The sequence below is a fragment of the Antechinus flavipes genome, chromosome 2 (assembly GCF_016432865.1).
Source record: "Antechinus flavipes isolate AdamAnt ecotype Samford, QLD, Australia chromosome 2, AdamAnt_v2, whole genome shotgun sequence".
In the NCBI taxonomy this organism is placed as follows: domain Eukaryota; kingdom Metazoa; phylum Chordata; class Mammalia; order Dasyuromorphia; family Dasyuridae; genus Antechinus; species Antechinus flavipes.
The window spans coordinates 398,767,289-398,786,625 of record NC_067399.1 but is presented as its reverse complement, the minus strand read 5'-3'; the positions used below and the strand labels follow the sequence as shown (position 1 = coordinate 398,786,625).

Below are 19,337 nucleotides of genomic sequence, written 5' to 3'. Positions count from 1 at the left end.
GAGGAGGGACTTCTCAGAATTATCTTGCTTTACCTTGCACTTGATGATGACCTGATATGAGGGTGAGTTGCCTATTCTCTGCTTCCAGCCCTGCCCTTCAAGGTGGTTGTGATTTCAGCCATCCTGGCCTTAGTGGTCCTCACAATCATCTCCATGATCATCCTTGTAATTCTGTGGCAGAAGGTAAGTAGATCCTGTAACCTTTCTCCCATGTAGACATGGCCTGAGATCTTTCAGGCCACCCCTAGCCTTAATCCCAGCATAGGCTTTCCCCTAAATACAATTAAAATTCTTTTTTAAAAAAGCCTAAAGCTGATTAAAATTTTAAAAATAATATTTCATTTTCCCTCAATTACATGTAAAACAATTTTTAACATTTATTTTGTTTTCTTAGATTTTGAGTTCTAAATTCCATCCCTTCCTCCCTTTCCTTCCCCCTCCCTGAGATAGTAACCAATCTGATATAGGATATACATGTGCAGTCATTTAAATAGCAAAAATACTTAAATTCTTGATCCTGAAGTTATATATATATACATATACATATAATATATATATGTATACACACACATATAATATTTTATATCAAATATTAATGGATCCAAGCCACAATGAGCTACTTCCCACTAGTGGTACCCAGGAATGCCTCTAAGGCATACAGACTGTACCAGCACAGATCTCACTTCTCATGACAAGCCTTTATCAGACCTCTCTGCACTTGTCTCGTGATTACCTGGAGAGGGAGTGCCAAGATATCCTTGGCACCTGGACCCTGTGCTCCTAGCATAGACTGAGCCTTGAACTAAGTGATTTGTAAAAGTCTTTTCTAACTTCCATGATCCTATGATTGCTATTTCCCCCTTCCCCAGAAACCCCGCTATGAGATCCGCTGGAAGGTGATTGAATCTGTGAGCTCGGATGGTCATGAATACATCTATGTGGATCCCATGCAACTGCCCTATGACTCCAGCTGGGAACTGCCCCGAGAGCGACTTGTGCTCGGTCAGTGATCCAGCTTCTCTTCCCAGGAGGGGAACAGAAAAACCCTGCTCCTCTGTCCCAAGCCCCTTCTGCGGGTCCATCCCTGAGCTGTGGGAGAGACCCAGATAATGCCCACCAAGATGGGAAGATCGGACTAACACAAGCCCAGAAATCCTTAACTTAAGGATCAGATGTTCAATTACGTGGTATCTGCTATAATTGTTCCAGAAGGTCAAAGTAGAATGGAATAAGGAAGGAAGGAAGGCTTACATGGCCTTGAAGGGGAACAATGTAAATAAGCAAAGGCAGAGAGGTGAGATTAAATAGGTGAGAGACAGTGAGAAGAGCAGAATGACTCATTTAGATAGAAATAAACTAGATATACAGGGTAAGTTCAGATTGTAGGCCAAGAAGAGGAGTTAGGACTTCATGGTGTGAGCGACAAAGAACCACCCAAAATATTTGAGAAAAGCAGTGTTTCACTTCCAGATGTGGGTTTTTTGGAGGCAAGCAGGGCCCAGAGCCATGCAGCTGGTAAGTGGCCAAGTCCAAATTTAAACTCAGGTCCTGTGCTCTATTACACCATATAGCTGCCTTGCCCCCAGATATATTTTAGGAAAGTTTATGTGGTTGGATGTGCAGAATGGATTAAAGGGGAAGAAATGAAAGGACAGGTTACAAGGCTATCCCAATACAGCAGATTCTTAGTCATGAAGCTTTGGACTATGGTGGCAGATGGAAGTGGAGAAGAAGGCTGACACAACAGAGATTGGCAGTTTGAGGCAGATGGAATCATAATCTTTCCCCGCAGGGAACAGACATTCAAAGAAAAGGGGTAAATGAGGCTGCAGCTAATATAATCCCCTGATTTTACAGAATTTCATGATTGAAAGGGATTTTCCAGTCCCACCTAGAACTGAATAGAAATCCTCTTGATCACAATTCATCAAGTGACTGTTCATCCTGAACCACCAGCATTTGTTCTTCCTAATTTGAATCTTGGATCATAGTTCAAAACTCAGATGAGAGCTCAGGAGCTATGGAGGCAAGTCCCCTCATTTTACATGAGAAAATAGCGGCTCAGACTGAGGAAATGGTCTGCCCAAGGTCTCACAGATTGTGAGTGTCAGGGATAGGATCCGAATCAAGGTGCTCTAAACCCATAGCAAAGGCTATGCAATCAGAGGATTCTGACCCTGCTTTTTTTTTTAATTTTTTAATAACTTTTTATTGATAGAACTCATGCCAGGGTAATTTTTTACAGCATTATCGCTTGCATTCACTTCTGTTCCGATTTTTCCCCTCCCTCCCTCCACCCCTTCCCCCAGATGGCAAGAGTCCTTTACATGTTGAATGGGTTGCAGTATATCCTAGATACAATATATGTGTGCAGAACCGAACAGTTTTTTTGTTCCACAGGGAGAATTGGATTCAGAAGGTATATATAACCCGGGAAGAAAAACAAAAATGCAAGCAGTTTATATTCATTTCCAGTGTTCTTTCTCTGGGTGTAGCTGCTTCTGTCCATCTTTGATCAATTAAGGCTCTCTTTATCGAGGAGATCCACTTCCATCAGAATACATCCTCAAACAGTATTGTTGTTGAGGTATATAATGATCTCCTGGTTCTGCTCATTTCACTCTGACCCTGCTTTTAATGCTACCTTGGTGACTGTGGCAAGTGACTTAGTCCCCCTTAAGACTCAGTTTTCTCTTCTGTAAAATGAGATGGTCTCTGAGGTCCTTTCCCCTACCTACATCTACTATGTTCCTCCATTCCTTGTTATAGTGTGTTGGCAACTCTGTGAACTTGGAGGGTAAGTTCCAGCAGCTCCTACCAAGGTGGGACAGTGTCAATAAAGGGCCCAGTCCAGCTAACGATGACGAGGTTTATCACCAGAAGACAGGCTGCTGGGTGATCAGCTTTTTCAACTATACCATCTCTTGAGGTTTGCTTACCAAGGAATTTAGTTCTTGGGACCTGCATTGGTAAGGGAAATACCCATATCAGTGACTCAAGGTTTCCTGAAGAAAGCAGCATTGATATTAATAATCAATAACAGTAAAAATAGGCACTTTCAAATTTTCAGAGTGCTTTACATGTAAATTCTCAATAATATAAAGTATAATGGATATTTGTTATCCCTAGTTTACAAATGAGGAAACTGAGGAGCAGAGAGATTATATGACTTGCCCATCCAACAACAATAGAGCCGAAAAGGTTTCTAGAAAATGTCACACAATTAATAAGCATCAGAGGATAGATTCGAATCCAGGTCTTAGTCCAATACTCTATTAGTAAATGAAATATTTGTAAAGCACCTGCCACTTGTTCACATGGTAGGCATTCAACAAATGCTTATTTCCCATGAAATTAAATAATTAGATAGATGGATGATTGAATGGATGGATAGATGATAGATAAATGGATAGAAAGATATAGACAACTAAAAGCAGATACATAGATAGACAAATATATGGATGGATTGATCGATGATAGATAAATGGAGAGATAGAGATATAGATAGTTAATTATATTGATATATAAATAGACATACAGACAGATGAATGGATGGATCAATGGATAGATAGATGACAGAGAGAGAGAGATTGATAGATATATAGATAGATAGAAAGAAAGAAACTGTTCTAAACACAGGTCTGGAGTCAAAATCTTCCCCTGCAAGGAATAGACATTCAAAGAAGAGGGGTAAATGAGACTGAAGCTAATATATATAATCCCCTGATATGACAGAATTTCATAATTGAAGGGGATTTTCTAGTCCAACCTAGAACTGAATAGAAATCCCCTTGATCACAACTCACCAAGTGACTGTCCATCCTCACCTAACAACAACAATAACAACAAATCAACAGAAACAATATTCCCAAAAGATAATAGATTTAAGAACCTATGTCCATTCTATTATGAAAGTATTAGAATGTTTATTTTTATTTTTATTTTTTTGCTGAGGCAGTTAGGGTTAAGTGATTTGCCCAGGGTCACACAGCTAGGAAATATTAAGTGCCTGATGTCAAATTTGAACTCAGGTTTTCCTGACTTTAGGGCCAGCACTCTATCTATTGTATCATCTAGCTGTCCCTATTACACTGTTTATTGAAGAATATAAAGTTAGAAATAGCCACAAAAGCTTAAAAAGTTTAGCATATGAGTAAAATTGGGGACTAAATGGATAGGCTTTAAAAACTTAATTAATAATATTTATTTGGCACAAAATAATAATAATAGCTCATATATCTGTAGTGCTTTAAGGTTGTTTGCAAGACCCCTTCTTTGTAACATCCCTGGGAGACTGGGTCTTGTAGTTGCAGATGAGAAAACTGATGATTTAAGAGTTTAATACCCAACTTCAAACATTTAGTGTCTGAGATAGGATTTGAACTCAGAGCTTCTAGCTCCAGGCTGAAGGCTGAGACCTATAGAAGAGGAAAGGTATTGAGTGGTGGACTGCAGGAGGGAAGGTTTTCCATGCTTGTGACAACAATGTAGGATAGTGGGATGAACACTCAATTTGGAATTAGAAGGTCAGCGTTCTAATCTAAGATCTGGGTGACATGAGGCAACTCATTAAATGTCTCTGAGCCTGTTTTCTTATTTGCAAAAATTACGTTGGGCTCAAATGATCTCTGGAGATCTTTCCAGCTGAAAATTCTATGCATTTCCCTAAAGTCCTTGCAGTACTAGGCTAGGAATTAGGTTTGGAGTAGGGTGTGGAGTAGGGACAGCCTTCAATCCGACCCAGCCCAATTCTGCCATCCACACATCATTCCCCCCTCCCTTTTTTCTCCATCATGGAATGAGCCAGGATTAGGCAACTGGGAAGAACAAATGTCGGCCAGATTACATTGGGCTGCCCTCTGCTGGCTTTGAACGAAGTGGATTTAATTTATGGATAGAACAGAAAAGATTTCTAGCAAACAGGGGCTCAAACGCTGTGGGTGGTTGGGGACTTAACACCCCTCAGCCGTCTAAGTGAAGGTCAAGTTATTGATCCCAAAGTCACTGACACTGATGGTCCCATCTATTTATTGTTACATGTTAATATAAAGATGAACTAGGGGAAGGGCGGGGAAGGAAGGGAAAAATTGAAACACAAGATTTTGCAAGAGTCAATGTTGAAAAATTATTCCTGCATATGTTTTGAAAATAAAAAGCTTTAATTAAGAAAAATATAAAGATGGATTCCATGTCAACACTGAACATTCCTCCCTATTAACCCCCTTTCAACTAAAATGGATTAATGCCTTATAGACAGAGATATCCCCAAGGTTTTGGATTAAAACACAGTGACCTGGATTATAGGATTCCTACTCAGAATTAAAAGGGACTTTAGAGAGGTCATTTAATGTAACCTCGTAATTTTGTAGATGAAGAAACTGAGACTCAGAGATTTAAGTCACTTGTCTAGTAAATATTTGAGTTGGGGTTCAAATCTAGGCCTCTCTGACCCTAAGGCCAGACTCCATTCTACCAGGCCACTTTTAGAATCAGTGCTTGGGGAGTTGGTGAATTCTTTTCCTACAGAAAATTTTAAACCAAGGTTGGATGAATTCTCAGGGAGATGGAGGAGAGACTCTCAGGGTATGTTCTGGCTCTGAGCATCTCTAAATCAATGATCCTATGGAGTAAGGCAGGTTCTTCCAGTCATTGCTCAGATTGGATGGGGTACAAAGGATTTTGTGGAGGTGTCAAAGGTTCCAGTGAGTGGGGTGTGAGTGAGAAATGTGGATAATCTCTGCACAATCCCCCAGCCTTGGGATGGAATTAAGGGAATATCCTCTTGTCTCTCTTACAGGTCGTACACTTGGTTCTGGAGCCTTTGGGCAAGTAGTGGAGGCCACAGCCCATGGACTAAGCCACTCCCAGGCCACAATGAAAGTGGCTGTCAAGATGCTAAAATGTGAGTTTCTCCTTCTCTCTTTTCCTTTAACCTCCTCAATCACTTTCCCCTCCCCTTTCCTTCTGTCAACCTTCTCTTTTCAACCATCTTTCCCCTTATTCCTCTCATCTACTGGTCCCACTGTACTTCTTCACTCTCTGCTAGGAGACCCCTCCCCATTCTAGACCCACTTCTTTTCTTGCTTGTGGTCTGGTAAGGGCAGCTTTAGGGAGCTCTCCCTTGTTTGCAGGGAAGAACTCCACCCCACTGACTTGGGGGAGAGGGCTGAGATCTGATGTAGTAAATCCTTTTTGGGAACCATTGCTTCTAGTCATGCTAGTCCTGGGGCCAGGAAGAAGCTTTCTCTGGGAATGGGGAGATTGGAGTAGAGTTGCTCAACCCCCCTCACAAGAGCTGTTAAATTTTTATTTTTTTATTTTTATTTTATTTTGTTTTGTTTTTTTGCTGAGGCAATTGGGGTTAAGTGACTTCCCCAGGGTCACACAGCTAGGAAGTGTTTAGTGTCTGAGATCACATTTGAATTCAGGTCCTCCTGACTTCAGGGTTGGTGCTCTGTTAAATTTTTAGTATGAGCATTTTATTCCTTAGAAATTTACTAGTTTTACAAAACATTTAATAATTTCTTGTTTTGTTGATTGTCTTGCCTAAAAAAAGGAGAGGAAATACAAATAATAATTAAATTATAAGTGTGTTGTGAGTCCAAATTTTTTTTTTTCTGAAGAGTTGCTTGTTTTATTAGCAGAGCTCTAGATTAGGATGACCTTCTCTGAAGGGCCTGGGTCTTAGCTGTTCTGTTCCTCTTCTCCCTTCTCACCCTCCAAACCTTTTGTCTCAGCCACCGCCCGGAGCAGTGAGAAGCAGGCCCTTATGTCCGAATTGAAGATCATGAGCCACCTGGGGCCCCACCTGAACATTGTCAACCTGCTGGGGGCGTGCACTAAAGGAGGTATGGCGCCCGTCCCTTATCCTACAGCCCAGAGAAATCCTGGCAGACTGAGAGAATTAAATTTAGAGAATCACATTAAGTTCTGAGTGACTCTAAGAAATGCCATTCAGGGAATCCATTAGGCTAACAGCCTGCCTCAGAAACCTCCCCCTTCTGAGGATTTTCCCAGGTCATCTCAGTTTTGATTGTCCTGAAACCCAAATTCTTGTCTTGTTCTATCAATAAAAGAAGTTCATAGATTAGAGCTAAATGCAACTTTGGAGGCCATTATCTCCAATTCCCTCATTTTACAGATGAAGAAACTGAGGCACAGGGAGGTTAGATGATTTGCCAATAAGTAGGATAGGATTTGAACCCAGGCCTTATTAATTCCATGTCCAATCTGATATACCATTTGCCTCTTAGCTTCCACTACCTTGCCCACCCAACAGGATTGTTCCTTACACATGTACACACACATAGTCTCTCGTGCTCACAACTCCTATTTCCCCTAGGCCCCATCTACATCATCACAGAATACTGCCGTTATGGAGATCTCGTGGACTATCTACATCGAACCAAGCACACGTTCCTGCAGCATTGTCCTGAGAAAGGAGGGTCTTACCAGTCCTCAGAGGTCCTGGACCCTCCTGACCATCAGCTGCACAGGTGACTCATGTACTTCCCATCCCTACCCTTGAAGCAGGTTGGCTTTTTTCCTGCTCCATCCACCCTCTCTCCCTTTTCTCTCAGCCCAGATCCTGTTGCCCTTGCCCTGTGCATGAAGGGTGAAACTATTCTCTTTTCCCTAAATTTCCCTTTTTCCTTTTATCTTTTTCTCCTTTTCTCTGCTCCTTCACCTGCCCCACATTGGCCCCTTTCTCCCAGGATGGGATTAGGGTGTGATGTAACTGGGGCTCTGGCCAGGTCGGGTTGTGGTCCGTGGTGGTCAGGGTGGGATATGGTTGAGGTTGGAAAATGCTGAGTTATTTATAGTCAAAAAGGTTGTAGTCAGAGATAGTGGTGGAGGGGTCTGGTCTAAACTGAATGAGTGGAGCGTAGAAACCGCTATAGTTCCTTTTCTCTCACCCTCATCCTTATCAGACCTTTCCTGGAGCAGAGCGATTACAAGAGGAAGGAGGGGGCAAGAATTGTGAAAGGTCTGACGTCCTTGAGCTATGGTTAAGGGAACTGGAATGTTTATCTTCAAGAAAAAGCTGCCTATAGATATTTGAAGGCTATCACGTGAAAGAGGGATTTGGTTTATTCTATTTGGTCCCAGTGACCAAAAGTACAGCCAGTGAATACAAGGTGTATTTCTGATCAACAGAAAGCCAAATTTCCTGATAGTTAAGAAGCTTGTCTAGAATTAGGAATTAGACTGGATGATTTCTAAGATCCTGCCCAGCTCCAAGATTCTATAATATCTACAGCTTTCCAAAATACAATAAAGTGTGTATGTATGTGTGTGTGAGTATGTGTTCACACAAATGTGTGTGCACACATGTGCATGAGTATGTGCAAGTGCATGTTTGCGTGTGAATGTGAGTATGTGCACATGAGTGTGCATGTGTGAGTGTGTGTGCTTGTGAATGTGTGTGTGTGATACTGAGTCCTTCATCACTGGAGATATACAAGCAAGGGCTGGTTATCTCTTGTAGGAAATATTAATTTTTGCCCTGTAAAGTGGATTGGGCTAGGTAACCTTGAATGTTTCCCTAAGATTCTAAGATGTTGTTACTTTGTTAGGGAATGCTACCCCTATTTTTACAGCCCCTCCCTTACATATTGCTTCCAGGGTAGGAAGTCATTTTCAGTACTTTTGCCCAAAGGTACTGAATAAAGTGAGAACCCATGCATTAGAAAATGCACTTCTACCTTCTCTTGACATACTTCTCATCTACCCAGCCCTATGTCCTGAATGCCCAAAGCAAGGGCACGAAGGAACAGCAATATAGGAACCTGTAATAGCACTTCTCTAAGGGTGCTCTTCTCATCCCAAACATGTCCAATTCTAGTATATCATTAACACCTTCCAATAATTCATCACAATGCAGGTTCTGCTCTGGACAAAATAACCTACTATGTGCATGAAGTCATAGAAAGGAGAGTGATAGAGCTAAGAGGGTATTTAAAATATAGAAGATGGGATGTTGGAACTAGAAGGGACTCTAGAACACAGAACATAGAGTGCCAGAACATATGAACATAGAACACTAAAGATGAAAAAAAAAGTTAGAACAACAATAAAAAAATTCTGCAATTGAAAATGGGTTTAGAACATAAAATAGAGGGTTCTTTAAGCAAAAGAACATAGAATATGAGATCTGGACAGGCCCTTAGCAATCAAAAGTTCCAATTCTAATTTTCATTCTTTGGAATCACTGGTCTGTCTGTGTGTCTCCCGGCTCCCAGACAAACATCATTATCGGGGGAGAGCGATGGAGGCTACATGGACATGAGGAAGGATGACTGTGTGGACTATGTCCCGATGCTGGGCATGAAGGGGGAGATCATGTATGTGGATATTGAATCCTCCAACTACAGCTCGCCCTATGATAGCTTCGCACCGTCTGGTAGGTAAAGAAGGAGCAACCTAAGCCTCCTGGGACAGGGAAAGTGGGAAGGGAGCTTTTAGTTTCTTTGGGTGAAGATCCAGCTGCAAGGTGAGGGCAAAGGGAAGCGAAGGATGAAGTGAGGATGTTCAGCTCAGGTTGAAGCAAGAGGCATTTAGTTTAGTTATCAATAAAAACTTCCTGACATTTCAGGTAATTGAACTTTAAGACGAATGCCAAAAAAGAAGGCAGAATTCTTTTTTTTTTTTTTTTTTTTTTTAAGAGTTTTGAAAGATCAATTCTAGTGGCCCAGGGGGTTGTAGTCTTGTCTTAAGTCAAGGAAATGAATTATCCTTCATGGTCATTACTGGCCATGGATTCTCTGTCTTTCCCTTAGAGAGACACTAGGGGGAGATCAAGTCAGCTCATACGGTCCCAATGCTAGAAGACATCTGAGCAGTTTTGCAATGAAAACCACTGAACACTGTGCATGCTCTCCCTTCCTTTACCCTCCAGTTCCTGAGAGATCCTACAGAGCCACCCTGATCAACGATTCCCCTATCCTCAGTTACATGGACCTGGTGGGCTTCAGTTACCAGGTGGCCAATGGCATGGAGTTCCTGGCTTCCAAGAATGTATGTATTGTGGATTGGGTTTGGGAAGGAAATAGGAATAGCTGACATTTACATTGAGCTTTTAAATAATAATTAAAAAAGTGTTTTATACACTCTATCAGTCAACAAGCATTTATCAAATGTCAATTTTGACACTGTATAGAGCATTGGGTTTACAAAGGAAAAAAAAAAAAAAAACCTGTTCCTGCCCTCAAGGAGCTTACATTCTATCAACTCAGTATGAAAAACTAAGCATGGAAGTAGGAAGCTTTCCTGACCCTAGAACTCCAAGTCATTAGTCATTTTATCATAGACTATTATGTTTTATTGTTGTTCAATTGTTTTACTCAGTTGTGACTCCATTTGGGATTTTCTTGGCAAAGATACTGGTTTGCCATTTCCTTCTCCAAGTCATTTGACAGATGATGGGCTAAGTGACTTGCCCAGGGTCACACAGCTAGTAAGTATCTGAGGCTAGATTTGCATTCATGAAGATGAGTTTTCCTGACTCCTGGCCTGCTGTTTTATCCACTGTATCACCTGGCTGAGTTCAGATCCCACTTATAATGCTTAATACTGATGCTTTGGAATATTGGGCAAGGTACTTTACCATCCTGGGCTTCGGTTACTGCCCTTCTGCCCTTGCCCTGAGAGACAGCCCAAAGGCTGTCCACCAATCAATCAATCAACAATTAGGAATTAAGCAACTATTGTGTGCCTAGACATCTATCATAAACATTAGGTAAAAGAGATATAAGATCCACAATCATTACTCTGAAGTGTCTTACAATCTAAGTGGGGAACTTTTAACAGGAAACATATGATTAAATGATAGCTAAGTGGCACAATGGATAGAGCACTGGGCCTAGAGTCAGGAAGACCAGAGTTCAAATCCTGGCTCAGACACTTACTGGTTGTTTTACTCTAGGCTAATCAGTTAACCCTTGTCTGCCTCAGCTTCCTCAACTGTAAAATGGGAATAATTTCCTCAGCTTATGCAGATCAAATAGATAATATTTGTAAAGCTCTTATCACAGTACCTGATACATAGTAAATCAATGTTTAAAAATTAAATTTTTTGTAATTTTAAAAATAATTTTAAAATAAATAAAAATTTAAAAATTTAAAAACAAACAAACAAAACAAAAATCTGGGACAGGTGACACAGCGGCTAGAACACCAGTCCTCAAGTCAGTAGGACCTGAATTCAAATCTGGCCTCAGACATTTGACATTTTCTAGCTGTATGACACTGGGCAAGTCACTTAACCCCAATTGCCACAACAACAACAAATTCTTTCTTTCTTTCCTTCCTTCTTTCCTTCCTTCTCTCCTTCCTTCCTTCCTTCCTTCCTTCCTCCTAAATATATAAATACATATTAGAAGTGCTATAGAACTTTAGATGAAAGAGAAACTAGTGTGAACTGGAGTAATTCTAATTTCTTATATAGTACTCTAAAATTTACAAAGTACTTATATATGGTGCCTTAAATTTACAAAGCTATTCATTCTCTCTGTCTCTCTCTCTCTGTCTCTCTGTCTGTCTGTCTGTCTCTCTTTCTCTCTATCTCTCTAACCCAACAGATACACTGTGAATAAGGTAATATTTTAAAAGAGTTATTCCTAATTTACAGATAAGGAAACTAATATTCAAAAAGTTTAAGTACTTGCCCAATGTCATGCAGGTAATAAGCCTGCAACCCAATTCAGGTCTCCTGATTCTCCACCTCTATTTGTCTTCACCTTGCTGCATCTCAATTAGGGGAGTTTTTCCTCAGTAGAAGCCTAGGTAGAATAGGTATAAATGAGATAGAGAGATGTCCCAGAAGAACAGAACAATATGGATATAAGCCCAGAGGTTTCAGAGAATAGTATCTTCATAGGGTTAGTAAGGGGTGTCAAACCGGTTGGAGCAAAGGAAGCAGGGAGGAAGGGAGCACAGAGTTGAAGGATGGACTAAAGAGTAGCTATGCTAGAAAGATAGCTCTGTGGTGTAGTGGGTATAATAGCAAAGGATATGAAGTAAGGTGAGCTAGATTCAAATCATAATTCTACTTATTACTACCTCAGTAACCTTGGGAAGCAGAGGCTCTGAATCTCACCATCCAGAATTGTTGTGAGGGTCACAATTTTTTCATCTCAAAATGGGGGGCTGGGCTACATCATTTCTAAGATCTTTTCTAAGTCTAATTGTCAGGAGAGAAGTTGCTACTTAGGATTGTGATGACGCGTATTTAAAATCAGTCCAAGTCAGGAATTCAGGTTGAGGGAAAAATCTTCAATCTTTATTCTTTTTGAGATGAAGGGGGATTGTGATAGCAATATGGGCAGCTGTGACAGGAAGCCAGCTAGCAGAGGTGAAAGGGGATTGCTAGTGGATCAGAGGTGAAGGGGGGTTGGGATAGCAATGTGAGCAGCTGTGTCAAGAAACCAGCCAGCAGTCTCTCTTTCTGCTTCCCTTTCCACTCCCCTGCCTCCACCAAAATCGTTATTTCCTATACAACACATCAGGACTTGCACAAAGGGTGGGTGGGGGCCATTCTTTCTCCAAGTATATATATTAATAAAGATGGTCTAATTACTATTTAGCTTCACATGCTTGGGACCTCAGTGCATCAACTCGAGCTTTAGCCCATTACATCTCCTGCTTTCTTTTGTTTTAGAACACAGGTGGTCATGCCATCCCTGACTCCTCAGGGAGGTCAGAGCCCCCAAGAGGAGGTGATCACACCCTCCCTGACTTCTCAGGAAAGGAGGTGAAAGCACTGAAAAGGAGGTGATCACGATCCCCCTGACTTCTCAGCAAGGGAGATGAAAGCATTAAAAAGGAGATAATCATGCCCTCCCTGACATCTCAGGAAGGGAGATGAAAAGCACCAAAGGGAAGTTGGGGTTGCTAGTGGGTTTCTGGGCCGAAGGGTCTTATTAGAAACAGGTCTGCACAAACCCATCAGCATGGGAGGTATTATACAAGCACATAGCAATAACATAGAGGCTATTAGTGATGACTCTCCCCACAGCCAGTGCAGGCTTGATGTGGTGTAACAAACATGAATTGTACATGCAATTAAAGGCATAACAAATAATATAAATCAACATGGTGTTGTAAAAGATTGCCAGAAGTCCTAGAAGGAGAGTATGTAAACAGCAGTCACGCATATGCCTTCTTCAGCAGCCAAGAGATAGTTCAAAACCAATCTATTGTCCATTGCTTCACATGTCAGGGAATCCAATGATCCCCCCAAGTTTTTGAAGTCATGCAAAAGTCTTTTTATGTCTTAGGGAATCCAATGATCCCAGCAGATTTTGAAGTCCTGTAACAGTCTTATCATTTTTTAGAAAATCCAATGATTCCTGAGGGCTTTCAAGTCTTATAACAATCTTATGTCTCAGAGAATCCAATGATTCCTGAGGGCTTTCAAGTCTTATGTCTCAGAGAATCCAATGATTCCTGAGGGCTTTCAAATCTTATGTCAAAGAATCCAATGATTCGTGAGGGTTTTCAAGCTCTACAACAATCTTATCATGTCTCAGAGAATCCAATGATTCCTGAGGGTTTTTAAGCTCTACAACAATCTTATCATGTCTCAGAGAATCCAATGATTCCTGAGGGTTTTCAAGTCCTACAACAATCTTATCATGTCTCAGAGAATCCAATGATTCCTGAGGGTTTTCAAGTCCAACAATTTTCTATGTCCATGAGTCAAATGCTATAACTGCCACACTCTTTCAATGGTAAGGACAATCAGCAACAGAACCACCCGATATTTCTTGGGTCTTCTTCAAGGATCTGCTTCATCTCTCTGCGATGGACAAGGCAAATATGGCTTGATGGCACCCATCTGACTCCTTCTCCACCTGCAGAGATATAAGCAAATTCTTCCCCCCCCCCCAGCAGTTAGCCTATCTAATTCCCTTCTATTTACCACTTTTGGGATTTTCTCCTTATCATCTGTCAATTACATTGGAACTGTTTGCACTGGATACTGCCCAGTTGGGTTAAAAAATCTGTATTCTCCCCAACTGTAATCCTGATTGCTTTTCTGTTGATTAATGACATCAGAGTCCTGAATTTCTAAAGTCTCTCTGGGTGTAACCTTAGCTGCTAACACAAGATGAGACTATTTTAGTTCTTGAAAAACCAGCAAGAATCATTGGATTCCTTGAGATGAAAAATTGTTGATGAGACTATTGTAGTACTTCAGAGATTATAGACAATGAGACTGTTAAAAGAACTTTAAAATCTACAGGAACTATTAGATTCCTTGCACATAAACTAATGGACAATGGATTCCTTTTGGACTATTTCTAGGACTTATGGACATGTAAAAATTCTCATGTTGATTCATATTATTTGTTACATTACTACTAGTATGTAAATTATGTGTAATGCCTCCCATATTGATGGATTTATGTATACCATGTATATCTGTTTCAAGTTCTGACCCATATTGATGGATTTATGTGTACCTGTTTCAAGTGAACCCCTTCAGAAACCCGCTAATCTGATTTGATTTCCCATTTCCTTTGGTGTTTTCATTTCCCTTCTGAGATGTCAGGGAGGGTGTGACCACCTTCTTTTTATGGTGTTTTCACTCCTTTTTTGAGCAGTCAGGGAAGGTGTGAATTCGGATACTAAACCCTGAAATCTCCCAAATGTGTGAACTCCAATGAGTAAAGATGTGAACACAAGCATTGTACCAATTAGTTCTACTTAGTACCTTGTTTCAGGTTCTGGCCCAAAACATCTTCTTGTAAGATCAGATCGATAATCTATCAATTCTAATGAGTTAGCAGTTTGTAAAGATTCCAACATTGGATAATAGAATTTATAGTTGGAAGATTAGAGATTGTGTCCTACCTTACTCACTTTACATATGAGGAAACCAAGACCCAGAAAAGGGAAGCAACTTGCCCAATGAGTAATGGAGTATAGATGACATCATTCCCTACAAGTTCCTGTCCCTGGTCTAGTCTGTAAAAGGAAATAGTTTTTAACCATTTCAGGTGTGCCTAAAGCCCAGCACCCCAGAATCTCCCTTTTATTTTTTACTTTCATCTCTTATGGCTAGAATGTAAACTTCTTGAAGGCAGGGAATTTATTTTCACTTGGTTTGTATCCCTAGTGCTTAGCACAGTCTCTGATTCATTGAATATGCTATTAAATACTTGTTGACTAATTGACTGACACCACTCCAGTTTACTATTCTAGGCTATAGCCTAGTTTCCAAATCTGGCTTAAACCTGACTCCTTAAACCTGGCAGTGTGTCCATCGAGACCTGGCAGCCAGGAATGTGCTCATCTGTGAGGGTAAACTTGTCAAGATCTGTGACTTTGGCCTGGCCCGGGACATCATGCGTGACTCCAACTACATCTCCAAAGGCAGTGTGAGTAACTTCTCCATTCTTATCCCAGAGGGCTTTGAGAGAGAGAGACAGACAGACAGACAGACAGAGACAGAGAGAGGCAGATAGATGGAGATAGAGACAGAAACAGACAGGGAAGCAGACAGAGAGAAATAGGGAAAGGAGAAAGAGAGGGAAGAAGAGAGAGAACATTTAATAAACATTTATTAATTTCCCACACACACTGGACTCAGAAGGTAATCTTTACTCTCAAGGAGCTTACATTTTAATCGATGATGACAACAGATCGAAGGGAACTGGAAAGGGAGTGGGGTGTACTTTCATGGCATGGAATAGAGATAGCCCACAAGTGAAGTGGAGGGCTGGTTCCACACAAGAAGTGAAAGCTCTTCTAAGCCCAGTGTTTCAGGACCAATGTCCAAAGTAGGGGAGGTAGGGCAGGGAGAGATGAAAATGGTAATCAGAGTGTTGGGTCAGTCTCTTCCACCTGCAGTAATGGAGGTTTCTGGACATGTGGACATTTGTTTGGGCTCCTGGTTGAAACTAATGGTGTTAATAAATGGAGGTAATATCTGCCTTGCTTCCCTCATAATGATGTGGGATTTCAAGCGGGATAATGTATACAAGCTTCCATCAATGTCTGCTAATAAATTTAAATTCCAGGCAGGAAAGGGATGAGCTTTCTTATAGTAGAGCACCAATCAAGTTTGACCTTAAATTTTCTTCTCTTTATTTCCTGACTTTCCTACTGAGTGGCTTGCCTCCCTACACAGTGGAGGGTGGGGCGAAGGCTCCCTCTACATCTCCCTGCAGCTGTTACTACTCCATTCTTGGCCTCTTTCCCCTGAGTCATCAGAAGCAAAGGGTGGAGTTTCCAAAAAAGCTAAGGGAAAGAAGGGAAAATATAGAAATCTGCAAAATTCAGAACTCATGAGCTATAGAACATGAAGATCTTATCCTAAAATACCCTTAGTCTGTCCATGGAAATCACAGCGGCTTTCTGGGCAGGAGGAAAAAAACATTGGCCCAGTCGCTGTATGATCCTAGGCAAGTCACTTAATCTCTGTCTTCCCCATCCCACTCGCACCTCAGGCTCCAGTTTTCTCATCAATAAAATGAAGAAAGTTGGAGTAGATGGTCTCTGAGATCCGATATCACTCTCTAATAAGAGTTTTTGACCTTTTCTGTGTCCTGGACACTTTCACATATCGGTAAAGTCTATGGAGTCCTTCTCAGAAAAATATTTTTAAATGTTGTAAAATAAAACACAGAAAATTACAAAAGAAATCATCTATCTATCATCTATCATCTATCTATTTATCTATCCATCTATCTTAAAAATCACCAATTAAGGACCCCTGATTGGTTCAATGATCCTATGATGCTACCTGAATAATTTTAAATAATTAATTTCCTCTTTATGAGCCTCAGTTTCTTTCTCTGTCAAATGAGGAACTAGATGTTTGCTAAGATCAGTGGCAATTCTAAATCATTCGATCATTTTCCATTCACTTCCAATCTTGTTCTGGTCCTTTTCAATGACTGCTGCCATGAAGTCTCAAATCAAAAATCTGGTTTGTTTCCTCATAGTTCCTGAAGCATATAGAGGACTTTTAAAGGAGAAAGCCAGACAGACAGACAGAAAGAGAGAGAGAAAAAGGGAAAGGAGAGAAAGAAAGAAAGAAAGAGAAAGGAAGGAAGGAAGGAAGGAAAAGGAATGAAGGAAGAAAGGAAGGAAGGAGGGAAGAAAGGAAGATAGGAAGGAAGGGGGGAAAAGAGAGAAAGAGATGAGGAGGGAAGGAGGGAGGGAGAAAGGAAGGAAGAAAGAATATAGAAAGAAAGGAAAGGAAAAGAGATTAAAAGACCTGATTTATCCTTTTCTAAGCCTCACCTGTTTAATCTAACACTCTGTTCCTTTTCAACTTTAAACTGATACCTTTTCTGGGTTTTCCTCAGAGCCTAACTAGGATGAGATGATCAGACCTTTGTAAGACGGTAGAAAAGTTTAGAGGACTCTGGTGACATTTGACTTTCGGTACTTAAAACAATAGAGTTCAGCATTTACAAATACAATAAATTAGTTAAAACAGGAAAGAATAATAGCTAGTGCTGAATTTCCTCCCTCCTCCAGCAGGTCAGAGGGGTTCTTCAGGCCCAAGCCCAGCCACTTCATCCATATATCCACCTTATTGATAGTATTTGAGGACACGCTTTCTGCTGAGGGAAGGGAGAGAAGGAGGAAAGAGTAAAAAGGAGGGGAGAATACGATTTGTTTTTCACCTTTGCAAAAGCTCCATTTCTGCCCCAAGTTCAAATGAGTCACAGTTATAAGTCCCTGCCCCCTGCCACCTTTCCCCACCATCAGAGAGTTACTTTCTTCCCTCCATCACCACAAAGCTCCTAGACAATGTAGAGTGACTTCTGTAATAGACACACACAATTTTCTCCAACCAATTGTATTCCTTACAAATAGGGGCACAGGTCTGTGCCCACCCACTGCTCTGTGACAGGTGGCATGGAGGCAACTCAGAGAGATATTTAATTTAGTTAAATATGGTCCTTCAGTAGCCCCTCCCCAACCCCCAACCCCCATGCCATAAATTTGTCACTGGTGAGCCTGTGTGGTTCTCCCTATGCTCTGAAGTAGATTTCCTCTCTAGGGGTCCCACAGGGAGCAAGACTAGAACAGGACCCTGCCCCACCTCCATCCCTAACCACTACCACCATCTTGAACCACAAGCCCCAGCTGTCTAGCCTGGGACTTTTCCCATCAGTCTTCAGGATGGGGTTTACCATTGTCTCCCAACAGGAAATGAAACTTCAGTCCTTTGCAATCTTCCAGACCAGGCTAATTTCAGCACTGAGTTGCTTAAGGGAATCTGCCTCCTACCAACATCTGGGTTTCTGGTGCTGTTTCACGGAAACCTCATGGGGGGCAGGGGGAGATGAGAGTGATAATGATAACAACAACAATAAGAAAAATGCCATTTCAATTGTTCTTTAAAGTTTGCAAATTAATTTGTGTGTGTGTATATATCATATATATGTGTATATATATATATATATATATACATATATATATATATATAATATTTCATTTGCTATTTACAACAACTTTGAAGATAGGTGCTATTATTAGCCTTTTTTTTTTTAATAGATCAGGAAACTAAATCTGAGAGACGTTACATACACACACACAGAAAGGTAACCCTGTGCTGAGTCACACAGTTAATAAGTGCCTGAAACAGGATTTGAACTCATGTTCCTGACTCCTAATCGGCTCTGTAATTACAGTGACAGCAGAGGTCAGATTCTGATCCCTTACATCATGCTCCAATCTTGAGTGAAGAACCCTATCCCTAACATCAAACCCCTTAACTTTTCTTTCCATGGTGGCCATCTCCGCAAAGAGGCAACATTAGAATGTGGCCTGAAAATAGCTCTCCTTATCCCCCCCTGAAGGATACCCCCATGAGGTGCTGGGGCAGAGAAAGATTTCCTAGGGTCTCCCAAATCTGAAATCAGGGCACAGAACTATCTATAGTCTCAAGGAGATTTCACTTGGTAGCTCAATACTGGGAATGCTGCCAACAAACATTAATTTCGTGCTATGTGCCAGCATTGTGCTAAGTTCTGGGGTTTCAAAAGCAAAAAAGATACAGTCTCAGATCTCTTATCAGGAGAGACAACAGCACATATAGAAGCATATACTTGACATATACAAAGCATGAGGGCAACCAAGCATTCCCTGGAGATCTTTGTAAGCCCCTTCTCCTCCCCCCCCCCCCGCCTTTGGGGAATGGTGTTTTGGGTTCCATGACTTGTTCTAGGAGGAGGATGGGAAATTTTAAGTCTGTAAACCAAGAAGGGGCTGCTCCCAGGAAGGAGGTCTCTCTACTTTTAGAAACCTCAGAAAAGAGTCCCTGAGATAGTATCTAGTCATTTGTCTGGCAGCCTGGAAAAGGGTCTGAGAGG

At 41.1% G+C, this 19,337-nt stretch overlaps 1 protein-coding gene across 1 annotated transcript in view; it reads left to right on the top strand.

Annotated features, from left to right (window-relative positions):
- PDGFRB (platelet derived growth factor receptor beta) overlaps nt 1-19,337 on the top strand; it is a 74,824-nt gene that overhangs the window by 44,736 nt on the left and 10,751 nt on the right. Inside the window, exons 11-18 of the mRNA XM_051978693.1 lie at nt 89-183; nt 870-1,002; nt 5,798-5,902; nt 6,738-6,848; nt 7,343-7,496; nt 9,243-9,403; nt 9,899-10,017; nt 15,261-15,383. Of these exons, the coding sequence (XP_051834653.1) occupies nt 89-183; nt 870-1,002; nt 5,798-5,902; nt 6,738-6,848; nt 7,343-7,496; nt 9,243-9,403; nt 9,899-10,017; nt 15,261-15,383 (1,001 nt within the window). The remainder of the gene's footprint in view (nt 1-88; nt 184-869; nt 1,003-5,797; nt 5,903-6,737; nt 6,849-7,342; nt 7,497-9,242; nt 9,404-9,898; nt 10,018-15,260; nt 15,384-19,337) is intronic.